Here is a 20,522-nt window from a genome sequence, read left to right on the forward strand (position 1 = left end):
CAGTTAGTTTCATGACAATCAGTGGATGATTTCATTTAATACTATGAAAAAAACATTGATTCCAAGTTTTTCTTTTTCTTATTTTTCTATCGTCCATATCTTCTAAACCATATGAGACAGATGGTTTATGTCTTTGACAAAGTTTTAGTATTTGAGTTTATTTACAATATTGTGGAAGACTTCAAAATTGTATTTCTTCAAATAAAAAAGTTAGTTTTTTGTGTGTCTTAACAGTGAGTTTTGGAACATGGTTTTTAAGTTTAAAAAAATCTTCAAACTACACCGCGCAACTATTGTGCAGACATCAAACAACTCAGATCAACCGTTATAGCATAATAAAAGAAAGCAAACTCATATTACCACCACTAGCAGCAGTGGTGCTAGATACATTAAGGAATGAGCCATCGTTCGGACCTTGTGTCGGTTTTTCTTTAATAACATTTTTTACAGATGTCGGATTATGTTACAGTCTTCGAAGGTTTTCTTCCTCATTAAATTTCCTACAAAAAATACATGCCCGCTGATTTTTTGAGTATATAGGGTGACCTCCAGATGATTTTTTTGTTAAGAGTTAGTTTTCCCATACTAAATCCCATACAAACTTTGAACCGCGGGCGCGAAAATATAGTTTCTCCGATCGAGCTAAAATTTTGCATTGTTTCTATGGGACCCAAAAGGAACACGAAAAGTTTGGTGGAGCGAGAAAATAATTTTTCCCATACAACCTTGTCCCACCCTAGTGTACATGTAGGATATTGTTGTTCCTTATTACCTTTAATATAATCGAGATTTAATCTCTAGGTCTGAAAATACAGGGTGATGTGTTGAAAATTTCAATTCGTCATTAAAAGCAACGATGCAACAACAATTAAAAATTCCCACTTGGTCCAAAACTGTTTCCATTTCAAGGTCTTGTTAGTTGATTTCAATACAAACTTAGCTTTATCGGTTTTCGGTTTCAAAAGTAGTTCCCATCCTAGGTACGTGTTTGGTTTTTCTTCCGTGCCTTGTACTCGTCCGGTTGAACTGCGGGATTGATACGTATCTAAACCAAATGAAAAAACTACAAGGATCATCCCCATGGGGTTGTTCGAGCCATTGATTGATGTGGAACAAGGCAACCAAAATTTCTAATGATCGACATTTTCAATTAGTAGTCGCACTTTTGAATCCGCAAATGCACGAGAGTCTGCTTTAATCTTTATTAGGAACCAACACCGATCACGCCAACGCAGAATATAGACTCTAATTGTCGTGATTTGAATTTGTTTTATAGCCGACGAAATTAAATCAATAGCCCAAATGTATGCAATTATATGTTTGTACATACTTGCGATACGGATATCGATATTTAAGCTTCTCTTCGCCAAGTTTGTGTTCAAGTTTTGTATACAAGCAGTTATTTTTATAGCGTTTCTCTACCATTACTACCATTCTGCGATTTCGGTTTAAGCGACAAACTTTTTCTCATTATCAATCGAGTTCATCTTATATAAATTAGAAATTAATCTTATGCACTCAAAATTTACCCTGGGGTAGTTGTCAATTTCTCAGGCGAAACGATATAACTTGGAATTTCATCCGATCTTGCATGACACAAGATCATAGCATACCAATTAAAGCTTCAAGTCATTTTATAGCATGTTTTGTCTTGCTGTCTTGCAACAACCTATCTCTGGCATGCTACATGTAGGACTGAAATGTTAGCTATAATTTTGCTTATGTTTATAGCTTTGCGTGCTTCCAACAGCTTTGCTTTTGCATCGATTGACCAATCCGAACGATGCTTTCCCTTTGATATATCGCTTACTCCTTCAAAACCGTCGACTATGGCAGGGAAATCCGGTATGCCGGAGATTTTTTGTAGACAAAATAGGACACTGCTAGCTATGAACATTCAAATCAGTACGTAGAAATATTTCCAATCAAATAGTGACATAATATTAATAATTGATACAAAATTGACTGAACTGTAATTGTTCAAAACCTGACCACATTTCTACGTGTATTTTTCTTGAGTTTATAATTTGCACACCTATATAGAAAACAAAAATGTGTTCCACATTAAAATCGTAACCCGAGTGCGAGAAATACAAGCAAAAAGCAAAGTGCTGGCATTACATTCCTTTTGTGGAATTTGGCCTTTCTGTTTCAACAGACTTCGCAGCCGATTCTTAGTGTACAGATTCATTGCATGGCTAGTACTATGGATCCGACAACTGGCTTGTAAGACCAGCGTCCTATGCATTGAACCGCCAACCCGGGAAATACAAGCAAGCTGTGATGAATTTTCCTATAATAAATTAGGACGTATTAACGCCCAAAGAGCCAAAGGGTGTGATATCCACTGACGGGGCTGCTGATCAACACGCGCAAAAGACGACATTTAAAATTATTACACATTTTTATTCAACTGTTAATTATTACTTTTTTTTCTGTGTTAGTCTTATATATAATCGAAAACGCTGCACTTGGAAAAGAAATACCAAAATTAGAATAGTAGGAGGGAAATTTGTATAACTTTCCCACCACAAAAAAGGACTTCCACTTTCCGGCGTTTGTTGTCCAGTAAAAACACAATCTCGTTGAATTTTTCTTTCGCTTCGAAATGCCGAAATAACACAAACAATTCAATGAAAAAAAAAGCTTACACGTACATGGTTTTCTGTTGTTTTTCCTTTGCCTAGCCACATGTTACTTAGCTACATTTTTTTTTGTTCCTTTTTCTTCAACTGATTATTTGCTCATTCTCGTTTTACTTCTTTTTGTAGATTCAACCTCAGTAACAGCAGTTCCATTTTATTTCAGTAATCCGATTTTGATTTCCGGTTGATTTCAATTACATCGTACCGTTGAGCAATAATCGGTTTTTTGTTAATTATTTTTGTATTTCTTCTTTTGTGTTGTCATAAGGCAGATTTCAAAAATGATTCAATTTCATGGTATACGAATGACAAGGGACTCACCTTTAAGTGTTTGCCATCGACGTTTGCGGTGTGAGCGGTCCTCCCGCGCCACCCGGTGTCGGATGTCCACCCTGGGGTGTCTGAGGTGTCAGTGGTCCCTGCTGGCTGCCAGGTCCTCCTTGCTGTTGTTGTTGCTGCTGTTGCTGATGCTCGGGAGATACGGATTGTTCCTTTGATTTACCGTTGTTGCTCTGATTTTGAGTACCTTGAGGATTAGGAGTTCCATTGCTACCGGGGCCATTCGCCCCCGGAGTACCTGATTGTTGTTGGGGTGGAGCATTTGGAAGCATCATCTGATGGGGTCCTGATTTTAACGGATCATCATCAAGAGGGGAGTGGGGCAGCGGTCCACCTTGATCCGGCATTTTGGGCATCATGTTTGGTCCACCGGGGCCCGGTCCCCCTGGGACACCCATTCGCTGCATTCCGGGATTGAACATTCCCGGGCCAGGACCAGGACCGCCATGATTACTCATACTGTTGTAGCCTCCTCCCATTTCGGACATCGGTGGAAAGATTGGATCTGGGTCAGGTTTAAACATACGGTTCATGGGACCACCCGGACCCATGGGGCCCATAGGACCCCCGGGACCCATTGGGCCTCCACCACCGGGACCCATTGGGCCACCCATCGGTCCCATTGGTCCTCCACCCGGACCTCCCATGTACATACCAGGGTTCATCATACCGGGCTTGTTGTATTGCATCGGAGGAATCTGTTCATTGATCATACCTGGCCCAGGACCGTCCGGTCCCATCGGACCATTAGCTCCCAGTGGCGTATTCATAAATGCCGGATTCAGCGGTCGATTGGGTGGCCCTCCGAAATCAGGACCGGGCATTCCGCCACGGAATTGCGGTCGCATTCCCATCCCATGTGGATCCATCATTCCTCGTTGTTCGGGAAAAAATATTTTCTGCATCTGTCGAATGGTGGCCAGCTGTTGTTCCCGATGTTGTCGTTGCTGTGGTGTGAGGTTTTCGTCTGGTACTTTTACTCCCTGCAATGATGGTTGTGGATGACCTCTCGATTGTGACAGCACATTGCCACCTTTCATCAAGGGCAGTGAAGCGACCAAAGAGTTCATTTGATCGATAATCGTTGAACTGGAATGGCTACCACTTCCAGGTCCAGGTCCCGGACCACCGGGGGAAGGGTTTTCCATTTTAATCACCGGTGGATGTCCTCCCGGGCCGCCACCACCGGAATGATCAGCAGACTGATCAGAACCGTCCATGCATGAATTCGGTGTGTGATGAATAGTCGACGGTTTCGACATTGTTTCCGGTCCTTGCATTCGCATGTGGTGACCATCGTTTGGGTACATTGGAAGCGATCCGTCCTGATCCATGCAAGGGTTCGGTGTGTGATGGATGGTGGCGGGTTTTTTGTTTCCCATTGGTCCAATATCTGAACCGGATCCCATACGCATGTAGTGCTCATTCGCAAACATTGGTACCGAGTTATCGTTATCCAAGCATGAATTTGGCGTGTGATGAATCGTGGCCGATTTCTTCACACCGTCCGGTGGTATTCCGGGTCCAGGGCCCTGATTCATTCTCATGTGATGATCTGGTGAGCCATGTCCGTGGTCCATCCATGGTGACATTGCACCCACCCCACCATCTTCAGGCCCACAGTTTCCCAGTCGGTTTTGCTTTTGCATCTGTGCACAATGATATGCAATAATCGAGCGGAATTGTCCACTGTGTACGGCTTCCGCACCTTTATTAGCTAGTGCCGTGCTAAATACGAATATCTGACTTTGCTGCTGCGTGTACTCCAACTTATTGGATGGTTTGTTAGACATCATCCCCGGAATACCCTGATTCATTTTACCTGCGTCCGGATGCACATCTTGGCCCATTCCCGGTCCCATTTTTGACATGGTATCAATGCCGGGTCCACTATTCGCTACACTGCTGTTGATGCTGCATGCATCTGATATCTGCAGTGAACCCGGTCCATTTCCAGGTGGGCCACCTTTCATAATCGGTGAACCATCATCTTTCAAACCAAAACTGCTCATCAAATCGGCATCTCCCACGGAACCTGGTCGAGACTGCTGCTGTCCTGGTCCACCACCAGCTTCCAATTTATTCATTTTTTTACTTCGACCCAGTCCAGTGATTTCCCCCGGTTCCGATTTTTTAGGCATTCCTCCTCCTCCTCCTCCGGTGTATAAGTGCTGCTGCTGTTGCTGCGACGGCTGTATATAATCGCAATGCATTCCACCTATGGGACCATCTACCAGAATACGATATTAACGAATGAAAACTTCGCAGCTCAAGCAAAACCTACCATATCTTCCACCGATGCAACTGGTCATTCAAAACAGGTAAAAATTCACAATAAGCAGTAGCTTAATTGTGGCCACAACACACCGAATCAGAAAGAGAAGGCAAGTGGAGCGCGCTTCACTTAATTTCAATTTTTTCGCTTTCTATGGTAACTACGCTGCCAATTTCACTTGCTCTAGTGTCGACCGGGACCAAGACTCATTTAACGCAGAACAAACCTCGATTTTCTGATGGTTTTCACGATTTTCCAGATTTATTTCGACAACGATGACAGCTTGGACTTGAAATTCCTTTCTTTCGTTTTCTCCTGTTTGCTACTTCGTCGTTTTTTTCGTGTTCGTTGCTTTGGTATTTTTTGACAGACCCTTTTTCTGTTCGTTCCTTGTTGTACATGTACTAAATCCGGTACTAAATGCAATCTGGGCTGAATACTGTCTAGGGCTGATTTATTTTTCTACACGCACCAAAAAACTTAATCCACTTGCTAGAAATATTGTATGTTGAAGAGAAATTGCACATGTACCATTGGAAATAAACTAATAATGTTGACACCAGACAAATCAGATTGTTTTTCTTTTTTGTTAACTGTTATGACTAACTCACAGCGATTACCGAATTCTTCGGAATGCCTCTTAAAAGAGAATGCTTGATTAGCCCGATAGATAGTAACATTTTAAATGTCATTAAATTTTCGCACTCTGAAACCATTCATTTACCACTTGCACAAACACTCGCATGAACTAATACCATAAACTAAATATACTAGATATGGTAGAACCTTTAAGAATATGGTACATTTATTACGTTGTTCAAATGATACTCCTGCATGCCGGTACACCAGTGCTACATTTTTTCTGCACCGATACCGCTGTTGTAGTATTTATCAAACGATCATTGTAGTGCTGCGGAACAGAATCGTTTATCGTAATGGATAATCTAACATTGTGTATTACTACTAGAGGCGTTCGTGTGCGATGATGATGGTTACAATTTTAACTGTCAAAATACAAGGAAAAACGAATGTCAGCTCAAGGGGCGGATAAGCACAGACTAACAGACATGACAGTATGAGTAAATTCTTATAAAAATAATTTTTCGTGATGCACTAGTTCCACCTATATTGTACTGCGCAAACTATTTACTATCGGTACACCCCTTGTGTTATGTAAAAGTTCTTTTACTAGTTGGTTCCACCTCGTTTGTTAACACCGATCAGCTGCAAGGATGCCTGATTTGTTCATATAAACTATTTTTGATTGTGTTGGTAATTTTCACCCGAAATTAAGTGTCAGCAGACCAGAAATAAGTAAATATTGTAACCAAGGATGGCTTTTATCGTATCAAAGAATGCTCACTCTTCACTCTTCACACGATTGAATCAGTGCCATCAAAGAAAGACTAATATCATCGCAACAACAAACACCCGGCATGGCTCATTTAACATAGAATAGACACCAGTGCGAGAGCGAATTTTTTTTTCGATGATATTTCTGAGAATCAAAGGTCAGCACGTTGCCATCGATTCGATTTTCTGCGATAATTGTCAACTTGCGATCCTCTCATGGGAAATGCATTGAATGACTCGAGTGGGGGACGGGTGTAGCGTAATGGGTAAGTCGATGCCTTTCACGCAGCCCACCTGGGTTCGATTCCCAACCCCGCACATAGGGTCAGAAAGTTTTTCTGGCCCGAAGAGGCGAATGACCTTAAGGTTAAAACCTCTACAAAAAAAAAAAGAATGACTCGAGTTTCTGTAATTCTGTATGAATGGCAACTCTGTTGGTAAATGAAAAAAATACACACAGTCTAGATGAAAGACAGTATGTTTTTGATAGGGTAACGTGGCGCCATCATGACACATGTGTGTACTGTCCCAAATAAAGGAATATTCGAAATGACCGTTAAAATGATTGGAGAATCTAATTTGAGTGCCCTGTCTGTTAGTCTGTGGGATAAGGTCGAACCATTTAATTTTTCTTTGCGTTTTCTTACAGTAAAACATTCCAAGAATGATAGTTCTTATTCGATTGATTTGAAATTTGTCAACACATTCATTAAAAAATATATGGTTTTATAAATAGTTCGTCCTTATGCGCTCCCTAGAAAAATAAATTGTTTTCTTAGATTTTATAAGCAATACATTTTAAACACGTTTTTTTTTCTCGAAAGCACGTTTTGAAAGGCCGTGTCCATCGTTATTTGAAAACTTTCTACGAGGACATTTTACCAATTCCCTCTGTATTTTTTCCGTTTTTTTTTGTACTATGGGGAGGTTTTACAGCTCCAAAATGTCGGTTTGTTTCATGGAAATCGCAGTTTTTACTTCAAACAACCACAAAAATAAAAAAAAATCAAACAAAAATATCAAATAAAAAGGCGGATGAGTAATGTCACTGACATAACTGGAGGACGTGAATGCGAATATAAATGATAATCGTTCGTATTAGTTGATTGTGTGAATTTCACAACTTTTATTGCTTCGCTTCCAGAATTGTAATGGTGCATTTATAATAAAGATTGACTTATTGGCGACAAATAATTTCTACCACACAATTAAATAACGCGGAACAAAAGAGAGTAAAAAAAATAGCCACGTATAGAATTTTGATGTAGATTATTTCATTTCGAATTAGCATATCTCAGTGCAAGAAACTATCAAAATGCTGTACGGGATTCATCTCGGGCATTCAGGCATTCTGGTCACTGTTCGAACCATTTTTATCGAGCGCGACGCCGTCAAATGCTGGCTTTATTCGCACTCGTCCCCCAATTGATTCAATACTGAGCTTGTTCATCATATGATGATCATATCATCATATTGATGATATGTTACAGCCGATCCTGCAACGGCCGATGCTTACATTATTCTTTCTCGCATTTACGATCCTAGTGACACTAAGAATCCTTCCAGCTCGGAACTCCAACAAACGACAACTGTTTTGTAAGATCAGTACCCTATGCAGTTTCCAAACGAAGACGCCATTAGTGTGTACACTCGCTCAAATTTAAGTGAAGCACCAGTGTAGAATGCGATAACGAGTTTTTTAAGGCCAAGAATCTACAGTTGAACAATACAGATATAATAAGACTTATAATGCTTACTTGAATACAAAATAATACATGCAAATCCCGAAAAGAAATATCACAGATGAAAACATTCAAATATTCAAAAGTATATATGAAAAGTCAATTTTAATTCCATTTAGCTTTTCACGCAATACTGAAATCTTTTTCGTTCGCCTAATCCGTATATTTTTCAGCTCCACAAGAAATGACGACGTTGGTGCTAAACTCGACGGTTCCGCGATAATAGTGGCCCTAACACGTGAATTATTTACGTAATAACATTTTTAATGATTGTGTAAGGGGCGCTATTTAGGTTTTCTTCTACCTCTATTCAACATTGCCACAAAAATGTATATTGTTTTCGTATAGCGGCCCTTACACGAGCATTATTTTTGTAATTTTTAATGATGACTAAGTAATGATGTATTTCAAATTTGATAGAAATCTCGTCATTACTTATGATATTATTTTTTAGTAATGACATTTTTATGATATTATTTTTTAGTAATGACATTTTTAATGACTCGTGTAAGGGCCGCTTTACACGAGCATTCAAAATGTCATTTTTAATGATCACTAAGTAATGATATTCCAAATTTGCAAGCAAAACTCGTCATTACTGCACCTTACACGTTCATTAAAATGACATTATTTTTTTCTTAATGACACTTTTAATGATCGTGTAAGGTCCGCTTATGAATTTTTGAAGAATATCAGAGTTCTATTAAATTAGTTAATTTATTAAAAAAAACTACTTGTATGAGAAACGATTATGTATGAAAATTTTAAATAGTATCAAATACTAACTGAATCCTAACTTCATCCGTAAAGGAAATATACTAAATTCTATCAAAACACAACAGGACATTTGAGCTACTTGATGAAAGACAACACTCGAACTTTGATAGCTTGATGTGTTAGAAAATCTCGGTCACCCATTCCAGTTGCCGTATAGAATTTCAGGAGGCAATCAAACTTCATCAGCATCTTTATATCTTTCCGATAGTAAAAGAACGTGTCGGGAGTGGTTTCAACCTTTTAAAAATGGTGATTTCGATGTCGAAGACAAACATGGTGGTGGAAGAGAAAAAAAACCTTCAATTTGGTGGGATCAGCTCGGTGTGATGTACTACGAGATCCTAAAACCGGGTGAAACCATCACAAGAGATTGCTACTGAATGCAACTGATGCGCCTCAGTCGCGCGCTAAAAAAAGCGGCCACAATATCAAGAGCGACATGACAAAGTCATCCTCCAACACGACAATGCTCGGCCTCACGTCTTAAAAGTGGTCAAAAAGTATCTGGAAACGCTGAAATGGGAAGTCTTGCCCTAACCGCGGTATTCCCCAGATGTCGCCCCTTCTGACTGCTACCTATTCCTTTCGATGGCACACGGCCTGGCAGATCAACATTTTCAATCCTTCGAAGAGCTGAAAAAATGGATTGCTTCATGGATAGAATCAAAAGAGGACTCCTTTTTTCGAGCCAGGATCCAAAAATTGCCGGAAAGATGGGAGAAAGTTGTCGCTAGCGACGGATAATACTTTTAATACATCTGTAAGCACTTTTTCGCAAAAAAGCTTTTAATTTTGGAAAAAATCGGCGGAAGCAAAGTTGTACACCTGATAGATAGGAGCTTCCACAGCCGTACTCTGGCCGAAAAATTTTACTTATCTTCATGATTTTGGAGTCATTGTCTTCCTTTTTTTTGTTTCGATTATAGAGTTGTTAACCTTTAGGTCATTCGCCTCTTCGGGCCAGAGAATTTTCTGACCCTATGTGCGAGGTTGGGAATCGAACCCAGGTGGGCTGCGTGAGACATCGACTTACCTATCACGCTATACCCGTCCCCTAATCGTCTTCTTGTCCGGCTCGATGCACGGTTGTTGACAGCACTGGAGTTTCACTGAAGACATTTGACCACTATTTGCTACTTTTTTATGGCCTTCAGTTCTCGATTTCTCTTCTATCCTGTCTTGCTGGCTGTCAACAAAGGTTATCTGATCAGTTTTACAACTTTGGTAACACATTCAACAGTTTCGCCATGCGAATAGTTCGGATTTTTCCGATGCGCGAGCTGAATTTTGACCCATTGTTCTTGCTTCGATTCATATCTGAATTTTCTAAATTGAAATAGTAATTTTTAAAATGAGTGTGCAGGTTTTTTATAAAAAAAATGCGTTAATTTGAAGTTGGTCAATTTTTTATCATAACATCCGTTATGTATAAAAAAATGAATCTTTTGTCGCATTCGTTTGAAAAAGAAAAACTTATACTGACACTGAAACTGTGCTGGGTTCGCATTCAGAAAGGGGATGGGATATAAGCATCAGGTTTGTAGTTCACTCGAATTTGAGTTCAATAACGTTGTAACTTGGTTCGAAATTGACTTCAAACAAACAGTTCGACAGCAATCAGGGGAAAAACTGGAATAGGTTTGCCAGAAAAAAAAAACATTGAAACGACATTGACGCGTGATTACCATAGTATGTCAATGAAGATTATAAGTACCATAAAACATCCTACGACTTTCGAACATAATATTCATTCGTATTCCGTATTTCGATCGAAACGGATTATTTCGTTTTAAGTGAAAATTGCATTCTGAGACTTTCAACCCGCTTCTGAATTTCGGTCAAATCGGACTGTTTCGATCAAATGCAAAATTTTGCATTGCGATATTCACAATCGTTCATTGTAGTGTTTGATGATACTGTCCTCTTCATGTGGTTTAAGCTTACAGCGTTTCTAAAAATATGTCAAACTCATTTGTGGAACAAAACGGGCTACATCATACGGAAGAAAATGAGCGATTCACATATTTTTGCTAAACTTGCCAGTATATTTACACTAATTAGCATGTTCCCGATCTGATTATACAAGCCATCATTTTATCGTAGTGCTTTGAATAATTGAATGCCATAAACAAATTGCAAACAATTTTGTTAAATAATGGTTTGCACCGATGATTTAGCTTTTTTTTTTGCTACCGGCACTTTTAGTCTTTACTTTTTCTCAAATGTATAGTGCGGACCATCGTGTGGGTACTGTTTTTCCAGAACCGGTCGAAACATCTTGTAATTCTCCAGCCAGAAGTAAACTACGAAGCATGCCGTCATGACACCAATGAAGGTATACCATTGATTGGCAATCGGAAAGCGAAGCGGTTCAGCAGTACCGTAGCGATCTTCGCCATAGATACTTGCGTGAACGTGGATCTACGAGAAGACATGATCAATATGGGTAAATTTACTTGCGCAAATGTACGTACCGGATCGTGCAGATTTCTTTTGAGCTCTGGGAAATCATACGGGTAGTAGGGATCGCGGGTTTCTACCGGTGTGTCGGGAAGTTTTGGATAGTCTCCAAACCCAGCACCATCGTCGGGGTATGTTTGATACTCCGACGGATGCAACCCATATTTACGAGCAGCAGCTTCTCGCTCTTTTTCTGTTTCGGGGATCTTGCCGGGTTTGAAATCTTTATTCCATCCGTCTGAAAAAAAAAAATATTCAAAAATTTATCTGTCAACAAAAAATTTTCTATTCGATTGCATTGGGACTGTTTGGAATCGAAGAATATAAAGTTACGTAAATATGAACACAAAATTTGAATTGGTTATATTTCAATTTGGTTGGCTATCTTTCAATGTTACCGAGCATAGAGACACTGAGAATACTTACGGGCTTGTCGGGTGGATAACGCGAACAAAGTTGAATGCTTCGGAGCGATTTGTGAGACTAGTTTCAATCCTTTGATTAGCGCTGCCATTGTCGGATATTCGACAGTCGTGATCTGAAAAATATATTTTAATGTCAAAAATAATTGCCTTGAGTTCTTGAGGTTCTTGACAGCTCAAAGCAAGGGTTGATAAGTTTTAGTACATTTGGCCCATGAAGCATAACTATGTTATATATTTTCATTAAGGTAAGGATACACATTAGAATATTTCCAACTTGCTGACAATAAATGTAATTCTAGCAAGCTTAAAGCAAATTCAGCAGCTACAAGATTCATATGGGTGGTCTATAATGTAAATGAAACTGAAACAAACGTATCCCCAGCAATCCGTTTTAGTTTTATTTTTTCGACCAGTTCTACTGTCAAATTTGAAACTGGTATACACTGCCGTTCTATTTTTTCTATATAGTGGTTTTCAGCTTGACATAGAATGCGACGGAATCGTCGCAGGATTGCGAAATAATGAGCGTCAGAACCACTGATGCCAGGTTTGCGGATTGATATGTAAATCTGAAATTTCGTTTGTTAGCAGACTTTGCAATTAAGCCGACTTTTTTGCAGATTTTCGAAATTTTTATAAACAATCATCCATTTTAATGACTTTTGCTATTACTGTAGGGTTTTCGTTTGGTTTTTTCGTCATACTTCTAAACATTGAGGTCGCATAGGACCATTTCTAATACGCAGACGCCTAAAATTTCACCTGGCATCGCTGCCAGAAAATTGGACAGTTTTTTTAACCCCTTCGCTGTCTGTTGTATTGAAATTAACTAGCATCAGAGCCAAAAGAAAAATTAATCGGCTGTTGGATTGAGGCCAATTGCATTTTCAACTGGTAAAATTCCTTAGCGACAATTGTTATTTCATCGAAAGCATCAACAAATGTATATCTGTCAAAGACGACCAACCTTTTAGAGTAGACAAATAGCACAATCGATTAAAGCACGAGGTTTTGAAAACCAAGGCGTCGATTAATACAAAATATAAATGAAAAGGGTACATACTAACAAAGACATCATATTAACAAGATATCCAGCTCTTACATTTCCCGAACAAATCATTGGCAACATCCTTTTTTGCGAGCATGTCGCCCCCAGACGAGCCCGCATCGAATCTTATGCATAGAAGTATGGGAGAAAAATGTCAAATTCGTGCGCGCCAAAATAGCAGGGTTGCGCACCCATACAATTGACATGATATGTTGAATGTGATGCCGTGCGATGGCGTTGCTGAACTGAAGATTGACTTCGCTCCAAGCTGACAGGGTCTGATACTAAGCACAAAATAATAATTACGTACGATTCAGACGATCCGTCTTCTTTTGTCACAGTCAATCTCCGTCACTGGCACCGTCAACATTAATTACATGTATTCTTATGGAGCCATTCACACGTAACGTCACCGTCACGGAACGTCTTGACGGACGGAGCGTGTGAACGTTCCGGTAAAGAAAGTATTAAACTAATTTTGACGGAAGCTGACGTTTCGGTGACGGTGACGGAAGGAGGCGGATCGTCTGAATCGTACATTATGTCAAATAAATAGCACACGCTTAAAAAATCCGTGCAAGTTAAAGCCATAATCATACGCATTATCAATATGAATTAATTATGACTGCAGTTTTCTTAATAATTAGTTGTTGTAACGGTCAATTTAAAAAAATATTTTTTTCTGGCTTGTGGTCTCGAAGGGGTTGAATAGATGCGAATGACAGTTTCGCTATCTTTGCGGCATTTTGTCGCTATCTTATCGCATCGCAATCTTTTCTAGCCGACAGTGAAAATCACTATATTTGAAACACAGATAAAACGCTGCTGGGGTTGCCAGTTTATTTTGTTATAATTTCAAGATTTAAATTTTAAAAATGACTTAAATTATGCATCTAGAACTAGAACACTCCTGAACATGCCCTTAGTCGTGCCAGAATCTGTAAGTTTACAGCCCGAAATCAGCCTTTAATTACGGCCACGGTTTCATATTTATGTAGCGTTTACACTATTGCTACTGGTATACTGGCGCGTCAGCAGCTGACAATGTTTACACTATTACTGATAGTTTTTTGCTGGCAAAATTAAAAAAAATATTAAAAACAACGAAATATTTCTTTTAAATATTTAAATCATCATTCATAGTTTTGATATTGAATCTCTTCATACGAACGAATGCTTTCAACTGAGAAAAGCATGAAATACGTACGAGATGTTCAATATTTTCATTCCGTCGCCGTTGAATTTCTTCATCAGCATCGCTTGCCAGCATGAAATTTAGAACGTTCAGAAATTTGCATGCTGGCAACAACCAGCAGCTGGCAAAGCGTTTACATTATGCTGGTAGCGTGCTGGAGCCAGCATACTGGCATCAGAATGCTGGCTTCCAACAGAAGTGTAAACGGGGCATTAATATACATCACATCAGAAATATGATTGGCTACTTTATCATTTTTCTCACCTAGTTGTATGTAGACCTGTGCGCCGATCAATATTAGCAACATCGACGGCTAAAGCGTCTTTTTGACCAGCGGCGGCGGCGAATCGACCTGACGCCAATTTCTGTAAATATCGGCGGCGCGATTTGGCGTATTTAATTATAAACATATTATTAATTTTAATATTGATTCACACAGGACAATTCACGCGTTTTTTTTAGAACGGCCAATAAACCACCTGTCAACTTCCACTTTCAAAAGTTATTGCAAGCGAGCTATGAAAGATAGAGTATTAAATTTAACACCAGACGAAAGTCTTCTCTGCCGTTTACTATTATAATTTATTCTCAGCGAGTGCCGAGTCATTCGAAATTACTCTTTAAAGTGAATGTTGATGGATGGCTTATTGGTCGTTCTCAAAAAACGTGTGAATTTTTCTTTTTTATTATTTTATCAACCTACAATCAACGATCCTAATGTTTGTGTCATTCATTAAATCCAACGTAGTGAATAGATATGGTTTTTTCTATTTTATTATTTTATCAACCTACAATCAACGATCCTAATGACAGATTGCTAATGAGGCCCTGAAAGTCTCCAATTCTATACCCTTCCAACTGATTTTTATCCGCCTCGCTCGATTCATTTGTTTGGTGATGAGATTAAAATTAAACTATAATTAAAAACTTCCTAAAGTGGAATCCCTTCAGTTTTATTGTTCAAATTAGAGATAGCTGATCATTTAGTTGAAAGTCTATATTATCCAATGACCGGTATAAAACATTGCAGTTGTGAATAGTTACCGTTATTTTTATGGAGTCCTGTTGTGACTTTGAAAAGCCTCTCGGCCAATGTTGTCAGATCAGGAGGAAAAGTGATCTGTATTTTCGGTTGCAAAGCAATTATGTGCACTTCAAATTTATCACATTTAAAGTATATACTAAGCAGTAATCAACTATAAACTCTCAGCCTCTTCTCCTCCTGGCTCTTAATGCGGTTACAGCTGTCCTAGGATCAAACCTATTCCACTAAATATGCAAATTGTACGATTTTTAAGGAATGTAGACAAAATGGGGACTCTCCATCTAGGGTTTTAAAATATATAATAAATCTATTTTCGTGTGTGTGCGTGTTCATTGGATCACAGTTTCACTCAGAGCAAATTTGAGGGTTCTAAAGTACATTTATGACACATTTGTTGTGAGCTATATGATTTATTGCTTGTTAGGTTAAGTGTAATTTGCATTAAAGAAAAATTCATGGGCACCATAATGATATTCTTTGCCGTAGCCTTTATTGAGATGAAATAAACTTCGAAATGTAAAAACGAGGAAATATGATGGACTTTCATAATTAATTTCAAAACGTATACACAAGTTTTAACGCCACGAAATAGTTTTATACAAAAATGACGATGAATCACAGAAAATAATTTTCATAAATTATGGACACTTTCGCGAAAACCGCATTTATTTCAAGGCGATTAGTTATAATTCTTATTTTTATCCATACATTCACGATAGAAGTAAAAGCGCATGAAGTTTCTATGTTCGGAAAAAGTCTCAAACACGTAAATAGAATCAAATATATTCGCACTGATTGCATTCAAAGTAGACATGACACACACATATACTCAAGAAAAATATGATCGAAACGACAGTTTATTCATAGCGGAATTCATTCCATCCGAATAAATTTGATGTTGACCATAAAGCTGGTTTCAAAATTTTCTTGAATTTAGAGTTTCAACGCAGGTTTATGCTGATTCTTCACTTTGATTTATGAACCTTATGAAGAATGGTCCACTTGGCAGGAACATGCTCTTATAGAGGTTTTCAGTGGGCTTTCGTGGAATTTAAAGTTTTAATGCAAGATTTATTATGTAGCATTGAAGACAGCTACAAGTTACTTGGGGTTAAGAACATCATTTTTCGAAACCTACTCGACCATCTAGAAATCGCTATCTTGTATTTAAAAATAACTAAACACATTGTTCCCAAAATACCAACATTGTAAGAATTTTCAATGACCAAGATAAACTGGAAGTCGACATCTTGGGTTTAGTAATGACTTAAAACATCAATTTTCGACAAGAAGTTGTCATTCCGGATTTCAAGATATCCGACATTATTTCATCAATCTTGTTGACGTGCTCTGATTGACTTCTTTAAACTTCAGTCAATTCATTTCGATTTGTTTACTACTTTGCTTTAATGGTACACATCCCGTCTCCAGAACATGACAGAACGAATTGTAGATTTTCATGTTACTCGTTCTTGAACCGACGTTTCCCAGTCGCTCTGTACTTCAGCTGCGCGGGAAAATAGCAATTTTGACCGGAAATCTTTTTTGAGTGTACGGTTGCAATCAATGTTGTTACCTATGCAGCATAACAGCGTTTCATGCAAGTTTCTACGCATGTGTGAGTGTGAAAATCCGAGTTTGGAAATGAATAGGATTCAAAACAAATCGAAAGGATAACGTGTGAAACGCATAAAGTATAGAATTGCATGATTTAGTGTGTGTATTGTACACACTAAAATGATCATTGTACATCATATTGAGAGTTAATTAAACATTTATTAATACATTTTGGTCAGCATTTCTGTTCATGTGTGTTAACGGCTATGTAGTCGATATGTAATGTTTTGAATTTATGTTTCTTTTTCAAACATATTTCACACCACTGTGATGTATGCGGTCAGCGTGCATGTAGCGTACACAAATACAAATCGTAAAGGGCTGCATCAGTTGAATAAAGTGAGCGTGAATACATTCGTTCTACTGCAGTTAGTGCTAGACGGTTTGCAAGTGAGGTTTGTGCGCGCGTGATCTGTTTCTATTCGGTACTGTTCCGATGTGTATATTTTTGCAATATAAGTGAAATAGTGAGTTGAAGCTTATTTGTTGAGAAGTTTATTTATCTGATCGTAGTGAGTAATGAAAAGTGATATCTAAGAGTAAAGCAACTTCAAAGTATCTCGACGAATGTTTAGCGTTTCGTGATTTTGAAACAGAAGCTTTGATACAATGGCTAGCTACTTCGAAATTTGTCTCGTTTGCGGCATTATTCTCCTGCCCATTTTCTATGAAACGTCTCATACATTCCGGTACTACTTTAAGTTCTTCGTGTTGTACCTTGGTGTCATCATCAATGCCATGATATTGATCCCGGCGATGAGTTTCCGACCGAGGAATGTACGCAACTTGGTGTAAGTAATATTTAGCTCTTTATGTTCTGACTGGAAGAAAAATCGATACGGACCCCGGAAAGTGGAAAATGAAAATTGATAAACAAGGCTTTGGTTGAACGTAATGCGTGTATTCACGGTTGGTATCGATCATTTTTCTTCGTTTGCATTCCTTCGGGCGCGTGGGTAATTGTACAGCGATTTATCAGTTCTAGTTAAATTATGATTTTAATCATCCTTCTAATGGGGGTGATATGTGAGTAGACATTATGGGGGAGTACAGTAGACAGACTTGAGAGCTCGACATATGGAGAAGATATATGTTAGTAGCATGGATAGATAATTCATGTTTCTGCATCTTTTCACTATTTCTCTTCACATTTCACGATCTATTTTTGAATTTAGGAACACGTAAACCGGAAAAGGCACGGCGCATAAATATATTGTATATATTTATTATTTATAAAGCATTCGCTTGAATGTCAAAACTGTTAAATTTTCAAATGCCACCACGGTCGTTTGTGTTTTTGTACACAACACTGTAATTTTTCGTTGCGCTCTAATTTCAGGTTCAGGTTAATAGCCCTGTTCTTGTTCAAACCTCTTTTATTCTAACCAGATCATTAAATTGATGTTTGTTTATCTCAAATGTCATGTTTTATGGTATTCACGTCACCCCAAGGAAGCTTCTGACATTACCCACCCTAAATCCAGTTGGATTGCGTCGTTTTTTGTACCTTGTCTTGGCAGAGTTTATAATCAATTCATCATTCGGAGTTTCTTTCTTTAAATGTTTTAAAATCTTCTTCCACAACTCTGCGATCAACTACAAAAAAGAATCATTTTCTTACAATTTATTCTACTAAAGCTGCATTGCAATTTATGATGTCCACGTAACTAGTAAAGTCTGGAGGGTTTTCCCTGAATTTTAAATTTAGTAACAGCTCAGAAGTAAAAAAAAACATCATCACAATTAAGTTAAATGTCACACTAACTAACCTAAAAATCATTTTTTGCCAACATATGCAACAATTGAATTAGTCAGTGGACGAACATTGTGTAGGCTGTATTGAAGAGTATTTTGCCTTAATTGTTCAGTCACTTTTATTATCATTCCATATCTGAACCATTTAGTTATCCAGCCAGTCTTTTTTCTCAGATAAAACTTAGACTCTAATAGGAGATAGTTCTGTCCCATAGGCTGCTTTGCTGTGGAGTTGAATTCGAGGATGAATGTAACTAACAATAAAACGATTATTCGAACCATGACGTTAAACAGCAGGCGTATTGGTGAAGTGATTGGAAGAACGGAGTTTTGTGGATGCCTTTTTCATGACTGAAAATCTCGGAAGTGATTTTATCAGTCGCTGACTTTTTTTTAGAAAATCTTTCGAACCGATTTTTTCACGAGTGATAATGAAATGAACTTTTTCTGATCATGATTTTCCTAGCACTGCACCGAATACTTTTTCGCTAGTTGCCCGATATTTGCAAAAAGTATCAGTACTGGACAAGAAATGATTTTATTAAAAAAAAAACTTTTCTGAAAATGCATATCCTACAATATACAGGCGGTTGGAAGGGAACATAATTACCTATGTTGGGATAAAATTTCATTCAAATCGAAAACGGTGTTTTTTTTTGTAATAGTTATAGTCGAAAAATGAAAATCCTAGAAAAAGTGTTGTACTAGTGGTGTACCCAGAATTAGTCAAATTTTCGAATAGAAATATTGAAAACATTACTAATCGATTCTATAAACATTACTATACTACTATAAAAATCAATTTTAAAATTTGTATGTCAAATTATATTAACCACTGTTTTTAAATGAACTAACTGTACTAGATATCATAAAACTTTCAAGAATATGGTTTGTATTATACATGGAATAGTTTATTAAACTAATCAAATGGTACTTTTACATGCGGGTAGAAAAGTTCTGAAGAAGTTTTTGTCAGAAATTTGTCCCATCTTGCATTGTATATGCTTTATTTTTTGTGGGATTTGTCATTTTTCGACAATAACTATTCGTTAGGTCCTTACCAAAAAATGGCCTAGACGAATTTGGAATAACAAATTATGCAGAGGCTTTTTGTGACAGTTTCATTAAAATCTGAGAGCGTGCTACCAAGATTTGTTTAAGTTGTCACGAAATTCGTCCATAAAAAAAAATGTCGCTAATAGCAATAATTAGAATTTTGTTGTTGATTATTTTATTTGGGATTTAAAATATTCCAGTGAAATACAATATAGTAAACCTTTTGAGAGCTCATTTGTAACTCTTAGAAAAACCGATTTGTTGAATCTCTTTGCAATGCATTTTCCTCAAATGCAAAGGATTAGCAGCGGAATGTCGGTGAAATTATTTGCACTAGTTTGGTGCGAATGGTACACGAAGATGATTCGGCTTTCGGAGGCCCTATTTCGACGTCAACATTAGAGATGGGCAATTCGCTCCTGAGCTGTTCCAGTGAATCGAATCTTTAAAGTGAGCTAACAGCTCACAGCTCTTTTTAAAAGAACCGCAGTTCACCAGTTCACCGCACTGGTAAGGTGGAAACAAGTTATACGACCTGAACGGATCTTCGGCTCTTGAAGAGCGAGTTCTAAATGAGAAGAAATGTGTGCTTTCATTCGTTCTACCAAATGTGCATCTATCCTCCTTTAACAGATTGAATGAGCCATTGTCAATAAGAAATCTTACCTCTCACTCAGTAGGCTAAGGTACATTCAGGGATGCCAACAAATGTGACATAATAATGATTCGGACACAAATTAGTTCGCATAGCATTGTTCTTTAAGCATTAATGATTTTGATCATGCATATG

General features: G+C 38.0%; 3 protein-coding genes across 3 annotated transcripts in view; 1 reads left to right on the forward strand and 2 right to left on the reverse strand.

The window, feature by feature from the left end:
• Nucleotides 1–2,385: 2,385 nt before the first annotated feature.
• On the reverse strand, nt 2,386–5,593 carry LOC131429903 (collagen alpha-1(III) chain-like). Its single transcript, XM_058594345.1, has 2 exons — nt 5,269–5,593; nt 2,386–5,214 (listed from the first exon to the last, which is right to left on the reverse strand). The coding sequence occupies exons 1-2, from the start codon at nt 5,294–5,296 to the stop codon at nt 2,969–2,971; spliced, it is 2,274 nt and encodes a 757-aa protein (XP_058450328.1). The 5' UTR covers nt 5,297–5,593; the 3' UTR covers nt 2,386–2,968.
• Nucleotides 5,594–11,153: 5,560 nt separating this feature from the next.
• Nucleotides 11,154–12,182, reverse strand: LOC131432109 (NADH dehydrogenase [ubiquinone] 1 beta subcomplex subunit 8, mitochondrial). The gene is made up of 3 exons (XM_058598199.1): nt 12,018–12,182; nt 11,606–11,829; nt 11,154–11,552 (listed from the first exon to the last, which is right to left on the reverse strand). Exons 1-3 carry the CDS (start codon nt 12,103–12,105, stop codon nt 11,340–11,342), a joined length of 525 nt encoding a protein of 174 aa, XP_058454182.1. The 5' UTR covers nt 12,106–12,182; the 3' UTR covers nt 11,154–11,339.
• Nucleotides 12,183–17,276: 5,094 nt separating this feature from the next.
• LOC131427523 (1-acyl-sn-glycerol-3-phosphate acyltransferase alpha-like) overlaps nt 17,277–20,522 on the forward strand; it is a 33,824-nt gene continuing 30,578 nt past the window's right edge. The window contains exon 1 of the mRNA XM_058590790.1: nt 17,277–17,712. Within this exon, the coding sequence (XP_058446773.1) occupies nt 17,531–17,712 (182 nt within the window). The 5' untranslated portion in view covers nt 17,277–17,530. The remainder of the gene's footprint in view (nt 17,713–20,522) is intronic.

The sequence above is a fragment of the Malaya genurostris genome, chromosome 2 (assembly GCF_030247185.1).
Source record: "Malaya genurostris strain Urasoe2022 chromosome 2, Malgen_1.1, whole genome shotgun sequence".
NCBI lineage: Eukaryota > Metazoa > Arthropoda > Insecta > Diptera > Culicidae > Malaya > Malaya genurostris.

Coding starts and splice junctions, on each gene's coding strand:
- LOC131429903 (XM_058594345.1), bottom strand. CDS start 5,296: ATGACCAGTTGCATCGGTGGAAGATATG. Junction 5,215..5,268: donor TTGCATCGGTGGAAGATATG/GTAGGTTTTGCT, acceptor GTATTCTGGTAG/ATGGTCCCATAGGTGGAATG.
- LOC131432109 (XM_058598199.1), bottom strand. CDS start 12,105: ATGGCAGCGCTAATCAAAGGATTGAAACTAGTCTCACAAATCGCTCCG. Junction 11,830..12,017: donor GTTATCCACCCGACAAGCCC/GTAAGTATTCTC, acceptor TTTTTTTTTCAG/ACGGATGGAATAAAGATTTC. Junction 11,553..11,605: donor AAAGAAATCTGCACGATCCG/GTACGTACATTT, acceptor GTCTTCTCGTAG/ATCCACGTTCACGCAAGTAT.